The sequence below is a fragment of the Quercus lobata genome, chromosome 8 (assembly GCF_001633185.2).
Source record: "Quercus lobata isolate SW786 chromosome 8, ValleyOak3.0 Primary Assembly, whole genome shotgun sequence".
Classification (NCBI taxonomy): Eukaryota; Viridiplantae; Streptophyta; class Magnoliopsida; order Fagales; family Fagaceae; genus Quercus; species Quercus lobata.
In genome coordinates, this window is record NC_044911.1 from 20293562 (window position 1) to 20304975 (window position 11414).

The 11414-nt window shown below is 34.8% G+C and overlaps 1 protein-coding gene across 2 annotated transcripts; it reads left to right on the forward strand.

Moving 5' to 3' along the window:
* The first annotated feature begins 3870 nt into the window (after positions 1 to 3870).
* LOC115954673 (F-box protein At3g07870-like) lies at positions 3871 to 11125 on the forward strand. Of its 2 annotated transcripts, XM_031072593.1 has the most exons (4): positions 3871 to 3971; positions 4344 to 5623; positions 6445 to 6509; positions 10708 to 11125. In XM_031072593.1, exons 2-4 carry the CDS (start codon positions 4360 to 4362, stop codon positions 10771 to 10773), a joined length of 1395 nt encoding a protein of 464 aa, XP_030928453.1. In that variant the 5' UTR covers positions 3871 to 3971; positions 4344 to 4359; the 3' UTR covers positions 10774 to 11125. The 2 variants fall into 2 exon arrangements, with proteins under 2 accessions (XP_030928453.1, XP_030928452.1); XM_031072592.1 differs by lacking the exon at positions 3871 to 3971 and having other exon boundaries at positions 4259 to 5623.
* Positions 11126 to 11414: the final 289 nt, after the last annotated feature.

Sequence of the window (11414 nt, forward strand, 5' to 3'; positions counted from 1 at the left end):
CCTCCACACGGATGCGTGTGACCAAAGTCTCTAAGGATGTCTCCTTTTGTTTGTGCTGCAAAGTCTTTTGGAACTGCCTCCAAGATTGTGGTAGTTCATCAACTATGCCAACTACCACCAATTTATCTCTAATTTTTATACCTTTGGATCTCAATTTTGCCACAATCATTTGGAAGTCTTGTGCTTGATCCACCACCGATTTTTCATCCACCATTTGGTAACGGAAAAATCTACTAGCAGCATACTTCTTTGCACTAGCCTCCTCAGTATCATATTTGTTTTGTAAAGCTTTCCAAATTTTCTTAGCAGAATTATTGAACGGCAAGACAATTCAAAAGATAAAAGCGACAATTATATTCACCTTTTGCATACTTATCTATTTTTTCTTGATGGAGACAAAATTTTCCTCACTCATCTCATCGATAGAAACCTTTGATAGATTTTTGTTAGTGAGGATGTAGGCGACTTTGAGAAGACTCAAGTAGAAAATGACCTTTCCTTTCCACCTCTTGAAGTGGGCTCCCTTAAAGCGAAATGGCTTGTTGAGATCTCCAATAGGCTCATTTGTTTTCCCTTGTGTAGGCTCCATGTGTTGAATCTCCTTAAAATTGTTGGTACAAATACAATAATAATGGAAATAACACAACAAGAAACTGAATAATACTTTTGAATATTATTAATTTAAAGACAAAAATTACGCAACACTATTTGGACTGAGGTGCGACACTCACTCTCTTTAAGGAGATTCAAGCCCTTGGTTGGTTAAACTTTATAATTAGTACAGACCATCTCTGACTTGTCTCCTCCAAGATACAACAGCCCAACAAGTGTTGTATAGCTAAACTACCTCTACACAAAGTGTTCAAGCCCAAAACTCCACCAGAAAGAACTCCCTTCCTTGCCAAGAACCTCTCTATTTTTTTTAGTGTATTTTTTGCAGTAACTTGGATAGGGTCTGAATGAGTCCATTTTCCATAATAAAAATTGAGTATTAATTTAGGCCATTTACTCACCAACGGATATGGTAATTATTCTGAATGGGCTGTCAAGTAGGCTAATGCATTTCCATTTTTGACACCTTCACTCTTCACCTCCCCCTTGCACATGTATCTAGCTCAATATTTGATTTAATTCATATTAGCTCATTAATCACCACAATTAAAAGAAATAAAATAGTCTCTCTCATTTTCAATGTAGGATTAAACATTTCACTAACTCTTCATCTTCCATATTCACTCCCACATCTTTACATTTATGTTGTAATATTTATTCATTTTAATTAATTAATATTAAAAGGCTCAAACATGTTCGTTATGCTGTAGGCAATCATGATTAAAAGTGAACACGTTTAGCATTTGAATTTAAAATATTTTATTCCATTTTGTAGAATTCAATAGGTGTATTTGAAAGATTGAATTAATCTTAATTAAGTTTTCAATATCTTTTCATTATCCTCTCCTTATATCAATTTCAAATTCTAATCATGTTTTGACAAATCAAGGAGTTGATACTAAATTCCAATATTGTCACCATATTTATAATCAACTTATTGGCGTTTGCTTTTATGAATAATCATTGAATTAGTTATTATTCGTACTATATTGGATGTTTTAAACTAATACTAATTATTTCTACTAGACATTATATTAAATTGTATATTTTTAGAATGACTGAATTATCTTGATCGTCTTTTGTTTTGATATTTGGGTCTCTTTATTTCCTTTCAATTTAAATTTTTGTTGGCCCTAACATCTATTTGAAATGTTTGATTTAGCCAATGGCCATAACAAACTCCAACCAATTCTTTGTTAGTTTAAAAGTTTCACCTAATTAGTGGCTAATCAACAAAGAATGAGAAAAACACAATAAGGAGGTACAAAAACAGCACAAGACTACAAGAGAGCTTGGTGAGCTTCAACTTCTAGAGTTTCTGCCACTCTATCAAGGTAAATTGATGTTATTTAGGAATGAAATATCATTTGAGTTATTGAGAGAACAATAATTTTATTTTTTTACTTTGACATCGAAATTAATATAAATTTTACACATTTATGTTAAATAATATTGTGCATTGCACATGTTAGCGACTAATTAGTCTTTAAAGTTGTGCTTAAATTTAGTTTATAACTTTTTAAATGTATCTTAAATCATGTGATCGTGAAATGTTAAGAGAGAGAGAGAGTGTGTTTCAGAGAAGTGAGGTAAGGGTAAGGTGATAGGGCCGTGAATGGGTAAGGGAAATAATAAAAAAAATGTCAAAAATATTATTTTAATAAAAGAAAGTGTATTATAAATAATCTTTTTTTTTTTTTTAGAAATGTATTATAGATAATCTAATGCTAAGTGTTTTTGTAAATTAATTATATAAGATAAAAAAAAATAAGTTTTTATTATAAAATAGAAGAAACTTTTGCAAATTCTTAGAGCATCCACATCCGGAATTCCTATCTCATCCTATTTTACCATTTCAAAAAGTTACTTTATCAATTATACAATACAATTTTACTATACTCTCAGCAACCCAATTTTTATTTTCCTATCCTACTCATTAAAATAATATTTTCACATAATAAAATAATATATCCCTAAACCCAAATAAAAACAAAAACCCAAAACCCAAGACCCAAATCACAACCACCTGCTACTAGAACATTCCCAAACTGTTGCTTGAAACCCCGGCCACAAACTCCGGCAACCACGGCAACCCACAATCAAAATCAAAATCAAACCAAACCATGGCAACCCCCAACTCCACCACCATGAACCCACCAAAAAAAAAATCATACCAATTCCTTTAAGCACCGATCACAGCAAAAAAAAAAAAAAAAAAAAAAAAAAAAAAAAAAAAAAAAAAAAAAAAAGAACCCAATCCAGAACTCAGAGAAGACGATCCAAGTCCCAAACAAAAACAAAAACCCAAAACTCAAGACCCAAATCACAACCACCTGCTACTAGAACATACCCAAACTGTTGCTTGAAATCCCAGCCACAAACTCCGGCAAGCACGGCAACCCACAAAATCAAAATCAAAATCAAACCAATCCACGGCAACCCCCAACTCCACCACCATGAACCCACAAAAAAAATAAATAAATAAAACCAATTCCTTTAAGCACCCATCACAGCAAAAAAAAAAAAAAAAAAAAAAAAAAAAAAACCCAATCCAGAACTCAGAGAAGACAATCCAAGTAGAAGATGATCCACCACGATCCATGGAGAAGATGATCCACCACAACCCACCATGATCCACGGAGAAGACGAGAAGCTTGGCGTTGGCAGCGATGGCGAGAGAGAGAGGGGATGAGAGAGAAGACAGAGGCTTGGTCAGGTGGCTTGCGGTGGCCTTGACGGTGGCTTGCGGTGGGGCCTGTGGCAGTGAGTCCGGCCATGGTGGTTTGGTGATGGCATTCATGTCCACCATGGCTTTGGGTCTGAAGAGAAGAGAACAAACCAGAGAGAAGAAGACAAGAGAGAGAGAGGGAAATGAAAGAATGAGAAAGGAAGAGAGAGAAGAATCAGATAATATAATAATAATTTATAATTATACAATGTTGCTACAGTACCATCTTATTTGTAAGATGATACTGTAGCAGTATTGTAAAATTTTTTACAATCTACACATTTTACAAGTCCGGCTGGAGCAACATTTGAAAGCTGAAATGCTAAAATATCTCAATATATGCCATATAGCATTTGGGCTGCGGATGCTCTTATGCTAAAACACTCTGAAATGGCATATCAGACGCAGTGGATCCAAAAAAAAAAAGGACAGCAGTAGGAAAACAGCTGTCAAGCACTTTGGCAGCAAGAAATTTTGTACTGTAGTAAAAACTGAAAAGAGCACTGTTTTCTCACTCTCACATTCACACATTTCTCATTCCAACGACTCATCATCAGCTTCGCTAGCCGCTAGGGTTTTACCCCCGATCTACCTCGCTGGGTCCACTCGCTCTCCACTCTCCAATCTCAAAGTCAGTCTCTCTCTCTCTCTCATTTTTTATTTTTTTATTTTTATTTTTTATTTTTCTCTCACTCTATCCAGCTAAAAACATTTAAAAAAGAAAAAAAAGAAAAAGAAAATCTGGATTGTTTGGTATTTACCGATTCAGTAACATTTTGGCACATACTATTTCTTTATAGCGTCACTCTGTTCAAAGTTTAGGCACGTTTGGTACAGAAATTTGAGTGATATTGTTTGGTGATTTTTGATATACATACAGGTGAAAAATTATGTTAAAGCCTAAAAAGTATGTAAGGTGGATTAAAATGTGAGTCTAAGCTTGCTAACCAAACAAGCCTTAAATTTTTAAACCCCAAAACCCTTTTTCTCTCTTTCTTTGAAGCTTGAAGGAACTAGCAATGTCAGACAACTTACCTGAACTCAACGAGTCCTTCACCGATGATTTTTTACACAACGAAGAAGAATCGGTTTTGGACTCTCTGCCTCCCGAAATCCTACCCGAAATTCTCGTTCGACTGCCTACAAAAGCCATCATCAAGTGCACCTCCGTCTGCAAGACATGGAAATCACTCATCCAAAGCCCCACCTTCATTTCCGACTATCTCCGCCACTCCGCCACCAAAAACGACCACCCCCTCCTCCTCTTCAGGCTCTGCTCCGAGAACCTCGCGAAAGCGGTGGAGAGCCTGAGACGGGACATAGTCGAAAAAGAAGTGTACGCTCTGCATTGGGATGACAACAAAGATTTCAGCGAACACGCCAGCTTCGACTTCCCCTTCCACGGCCAAAGCATCAATGGAGTGTTCCGCGTCGTGGGCACCTGTAATGGCCTGGTCTGCCTCGCCGATGATTTGTATAGGTACTGCTACAATTTCATCATCTGGAACCCGTGCATTCGAAAGTTCGTCCAACTTCCTAGACCCCATATGCGTTTCTCCACGCACGGTGGCTATGACGCATCTGTTGGGTTTGGATTCGACTCCGAATCCAATGACTACAAGGTGGTGAGGTTTGTGAGTCTTCAAAATAGAGGCTCATTTGGTAAGTTTCCGCCAGAGGTCGAGGTCTACTCACTTGCCACTGGTGAATGGAGGATTCTAGAGGCCTCGCCTCCCAAAGGTTGTGTGCCTTATCGCGACCAGGCTTTTGTCGATAACCAAGAGGCCTTTGTCAATGGGGCGCTGCATTGGGTTGCTCTGAGGAGGTCTAAGAAAAAACTTATTAACTTTGTGATGGTGTTCGATTTGGGGGACGAGGTCTTCCGCGAGATAGCACTGCCAAATCCTGATGAGTGTGCGCTGAGTGATTCTATTTGGGCATATGGGAATTCGCTTGCCTTGATTCAACATTCTAATTTATGGGTGATGAAGGAATATGCAAATGCGTCGTCTTGGACCAAAATTCTAAGTTTGGCTGATCAAGGTGTCCGAATGGGCATACCAAGGCCGTTAGGTATGGGGGCAAGCAAATCTAAGGCAAGAGGTTTTAGGAAGAGTGGTGAGGTTATTGTAGAAATGGGTGACGGGCAGCTCATTTCACGAGACCTTAAGACCGAAGAGATTAAAGATCTTGGGATTTCTGGATATGGGTTTACTTTTGTTGGTTCTTATGTTGAGAGTCTAGCTTTACTCGACAATCCCAACCAAAGAGCTAAAACAACAGGCAAGATGTTCTTGATATGACTTGGCATTGATTTTATATATAGATATTGATTACCTTAGTTAAGTGGCTTTATATTTGCGATAGATAGATTATTATTGAGTAGATAGCATGTATACTCAACTATCAAAAAAGAAATTGGTTTATGTTGGTTATCAACTTTGAGCAGTCTTTTATCAAGTATTTGAGATAAATGGACACTGTGAATTTCATTTTTCCTGCCACTTGTAATATGCAATATGTATATAGATGTACTCAACTTTTTCTTTCTTAATAATGTAATGGTGACCTCTTTTAACTCCATGTTTTCACACGCGTGCTAAATTTTGTTCATCCATTCCTTGGAATTTTAAAATTTTTAATCTGTCAATTATGACGTATATAACTAAAGATAGATCCACTTTAAGCTAATTATTGAACACTTTTCTTAAAAAAATTTGTTAATCTGTAAAATAATTGTACTCTTTTAAATCTTCTATTGCTTTAGATGCCTATCTTCTTACTGAAAACATTCCCCATGGAGAGCCATATTCATTGAGAAAGTAGCCCACCAGTGGTTATTGCTTGCTTGCATTGGGTGGTTAAGAACTGAAAATTACTTGTTTATAATCCTCTTCTTGAACTATTTTTGTTATCTTTCCTTCCTTAACATAATTTGAACATTTTTATCCCAACAATGTTGTTATGCTTGGATCTATTGTTTATTGAATTAATTCCATTCCATTGTTTTTCTTTTCCCTCTCTTCATTTTTTGTGAATGAGTTACTATTTTCTATCACAATCTCGATGGATCTTGACATTTACTTTTGTTCTTTCTTATGTAGAAGGTCTAGCTTTCCTCGATGAAGCCAACAGTGCAATTACTGAGGTACAAGAATGGGATGAAAAGGTAAGATGTATTTCACTCTTATTTTTATGGTTTTCTATTTTGTTCTTCCTGTATACTTTGCATTCATTATAAGTTAGATATGAGCATGATTATTGACCATTCTTTTTATATATATATATATATATATATATAAGTTAGATAGGATAATTAGCTTATCGAGGTTGTCATTTTTCTTGGACATTAACTTTAAGCAAGCCTATTTATCAAGTTTTTGTAGAGTGAACTTCGTATTTCCTATCACTTATAATTTAAAATGTGTAAATAGATGAGTTCAGCGCTTTTTTATTTCCTTGAAAATTATATTTGACCTCTTTCTTACTGTAAAACCTTCCAATAGAGCCAATGTTTATTGAGAAAGCAGCTCATTAGTGGGTATTGCTTGCTTTTTGTGGTTAGGAACTGAAACGTGTTTATAAAGCTCTTCATGAACTATTATTATCTATACTTCCGTAGCAAAATTTGAGTCCTTTTCTTTATTCACAATAAAGCAGTTACACTTAAGATGTGTTATTTTGTCGACTCCATTCTATTCGATTGTTCTTTTTCCTAACTATTTTCATGAAGCCTTCTATTCCTTTCTGTCTGAGCATAATTTATTAACTATTACATTTGCTCAAGCCATTCTAATTCTAATAACAATCTTATTAAACTCTTACCTTTGTTTTGTTTTTATTTATTTATATTACTGGGTGGTCTGACACTTAAAACTCCAATTCAAATCTTGCTCCATAAATCATTGGAGATATCACAATCAAAAGACAAGTGATTCCTAAATTTAATTCTTAGTTTGTAGAAAAGAATGTTATCTTGATGGTTGATGCCCTGATTTTATTTATTTATCTCTAGTGAGGATCTTGTTCCTAATAGCCAGCCAAGCTATAGAACATATTGCAGTACTTAGTGACAGATTAAGCATACAATACAAGGTCTCATACCAATTCACCATAGGCAATCTGAGTCTAATTGCATTCCATGTTTCTTGTAATTGAACCACCCCCCCCCCCCCTCTCCCCCCGCGACTTTTCAGGTTTCCAAATCACTGTGTTTATGGTTTGTGTTTAGTTACCTCCCTTCTCTTTTTTCTAAAAGCATTTATCTGATCCAGAATTACTTCTCTGGTTCTCCTTGTCTGATTTAGAAATCTTTTCCTGCTGAGTTGTTGTAGAATCTTCTGTTCAAATTGCACTCGAGGACCATAAGTTTGCAATATTTATCTATTGAGGTGCCATCTGTCATGCCTTGAGAAATTATGCCTTATGCCTTTGTTACATGAAATATTTTAGTTTTCTAGTTGTTGATGAGGGAGTGCTTACTTCTTACATTCTCAATTTAATATATTAGAAAAGGGATTGGTGTTATTTGGATGGTTGTCCCTCATTGCTTGATGTGGTGCATTTGACGGGAGAGAAATAACTGGTACTTTGAGGATTCAGAAAGGACAGTAGCCAATCTTAAACTCTCTTCTTTAAAATGCTATCTGATTAAATATCCATCGTACGAAGCCACTCTATTTTTTCAATCTATGATTTGATGGATGTTTGTAACTTATGTACTTGATTGTTATGGTCTGCAGCTGTCTACATCGTGTATGCTTAGGTGATTCTTTTTTATGATTTAAATAAAATTTCCATTACTTATATAAAAAAAAAGGGGATTGGTTTTTATCTAAGTATGGTTTTGGTGCCCCCCTTTTCTCATTTCAACAGTGAATGGATGTTAAGTATTTGGGGTTACTGATGCATCCATATGTGTGCATAATCACCGACTGAGTTTGATAATTCTTCTTTTACGCAAGCATAAGAGAGCTTTTGCAACCATTAGAGGGCTTTTGCAACCATTGTAGCTTAGTGATAAGTATATTGCATTTTTTGGAAGGGAAAAATATAGAAGTTCATAGGTAGATAGTGTCTGATTTTATTATAGAGGTCTATGATTGATTACCTTAATTGTGTGGCTCTATAGTTAGGATAGATAGCTCATCAAGGTTGTGGGTTGGTCATTTATATCGAGATAGTTTAGTAAAGAGTATATAAACTCAATGATTAGAAAACCAGGTGGTTTGTATTGGTTATAAATTTGGTTGAAGATAAATGGACTGTGTGAATTTCATGTTTCCTTCCACTTATAATTTGCATAATATGGATAGATGTAAAATTTTTCTTTCTTGATTATGCTATGGTGTGGGCTCTTTTAACTTCATCTTTTCACACTTGTACTAAATCTTCTTCATGTTCTCCTTGGATTATTAAACTTTTTCTTAATCTGTCAATTATGATCTATTTATGCTAAAGATATTGCTTGTACATTTTAAATCTTTAATTTCTGCCTACCTAAAAAAAAAAAAAAGGTAGTTACTTACAATAAAAAAAAAGTAATCTTTAATTGCTGCCTATCATCTTACCAAAAGCATTCCTATAGAGCCATGTTCACTGAGAATGCAGCTCACCAGTGTTTATTCCTTTGCTTTAAGAATTGAAAATGACTTGTTTATAATCCTCTTCTTGAATTGTTTTTGTTATCTTTCCATCCTTCCTTTGCATAATTTGAATATTTTTATTCCAAAAAAAATAGTTATGCTTAGATGTATTGTTTTGCTGACTTGATTTCATTCCATTGTTGTCCTTTTCCCTCTCCGCATCTTTTGTGACTAAGTCGTCAATCACATCAGCCATCAGCTGGTGGTGGTGCTGTTGTGTCAGCCATCAGCTGTCAAACACATTGCACCTCTCCGCCGATCAGGCGGCTCTATCACTTGCTGACTCTTAACTTGCTTTTCTTCAGTACTTTTATTTTTTCATTTAGAAATATCTACATCACACCCTCACATCAGATCTGATTCTATATTCTTTTAATCTTTTTTTTTTTTTTTAATTGTATGTCTCTTGCCTGCCCCTGATATGGTGCCTTTCTCTATTCTTTCTTTCAACTTTCTAGACCTGTCTACAATACTCTGATGACAATGATTTTGAGTTTTGAATTTTTTTGTGGTCTTTTGTTTTTTAATTGTATCAGTTTTGGACCTTTGGTTAAGATGATTACTTATTATTTATTAATAGATAATGGTATAAATAAATTGTTGAATCACAGCCGTGATGAGTCCTAGTTTTCCAAGAATTGTCATGTAGCCATGTCCGTATTGTGTCATGTTAGAGTTTGTGCTTCCTTTAAGCACTCAATGTGTTTGATAATTGGTTTTTCTCTTGATGTAGCTCACTTGTGAATATTATTCCCCTATTTGGGGAGGAAATAATGGAAGTACGTTGATGGTTAGCTATCCTTGTTGGTGGACAAATCAATCCTTACTGTTGTTGCTTGGCCAGAAATTTTTGTTTAGTTTCTGATTTTTGCATATTTTTTCTTGTTATGGAGGATGCTGACTTTTGCATTTCACCCCCCAAACACCCCCCCCCCCCAAAAAAAAAAAGGTTTTCATAGTTCAGGCAAAATAGGTTGCAGGCATATGAAGCATTTTATCATAGGCATCCCTCTTCCACGAAGCTAAGCTGGCACCTTTTCTTTGTTAATTATTCTGCTGAAATTTATTTCATCTTATAATGTGCTAATGTTCTTAGTTTCTTCTTTAGGTCAATATATCTTTTAGAGGAGGGTTAAAATCAATCCCTGGTATAAGAGTGATTTCTAACCATAGCAATGAGACCTGTGATACTTATTGAAAGAAAGCAATGAGATTTGTGATAATTCGTGATTGTTGCTTGGCAAGGGATGTTTTACTAAAGAGCACATGATGGATGAGACAATCCTTCATTCGAAATAGTGTTTTGTGGTTGCCTAGTCAGCTTTGACTTTACTTTGAAATAATTTGTTTTGGTTTTAATTTACGGTTGATTTCATTTTGTATATTTGATCTTTCTTTTACCATGAATTTTGCAATATTTGTTTCCTTATTTTCGTTTGGATCACAATCTTCTCTTTACAATTGTGCTTTGTTAAGTAGCAAGATATCTTATTAAATAATTGTTGGCATGGGAACTTGCTTAGATCATTTACCCCATTCCCCTTGGTGCACATGTTCATGGGGTAAAGATTTTGAGTATTTCTTATTTTTTACATTTTGAAAAATGACAAATTTCGGTTTAGGTGTTTTCTATAAGGCTACTAAATTGATTAGTATTATTTAATTTTATTATGGTATTAAATCACAAACAAGCATGTACTTACAGTCTTTAAATTCTTGCAGGACTTCGCGATGGAACTTTTCCGACAAATGTTTCTGATGCCGTTATTAAGTAGTTTAACTCAGTGACAGAAAAGATTCAACAAAGTTTTTTGTTGGTGCTTACTTGCTTAGTATTGGCATTTGTTTATTATGCCAAAATGAATTGTAGTTATTATTAGGTTAAGGAGCTTATTTTGTTAAACTCATTTGGACTACACCACTGACCACTCTTATGTTAGTATTTCTGGATGATTTACAGTTTAGTTTCAGTGTGACTACAAAAATGACTAGGCACTGAACTATGTATGTCATGCTTGCATTGTGTGTGTGTGTGTGTGTGTTGAATCTCGTCTTTCTTGGTGAACTAGATAGCAGTTATATATATATATATGTAATTGGTATTATGGTAGCTATAGAAACTATATATAAATATGTGTTTTAATCTGAGGATATTTACATTTAAGATGATATGGAGGGATTGCATATTGCATTTTACCATCTAACAAGGCTTTGTTGGATACATTCAATTTGCAACTTATGTGTTTTAATCATGTGTCCCTTACTAGAAGAATCAGGGCATAAATCTCACCCTAGATGTAAGTATTGAATCATAAATAAATATCGCGACATATGTTTAATTTTAAATTTTTAGTCATGTGTTGTACATGTGAATTTTATCTTAAGATTAACCATGTGATTATAAGCTCTTGGACACTCTCCCCTTGTAA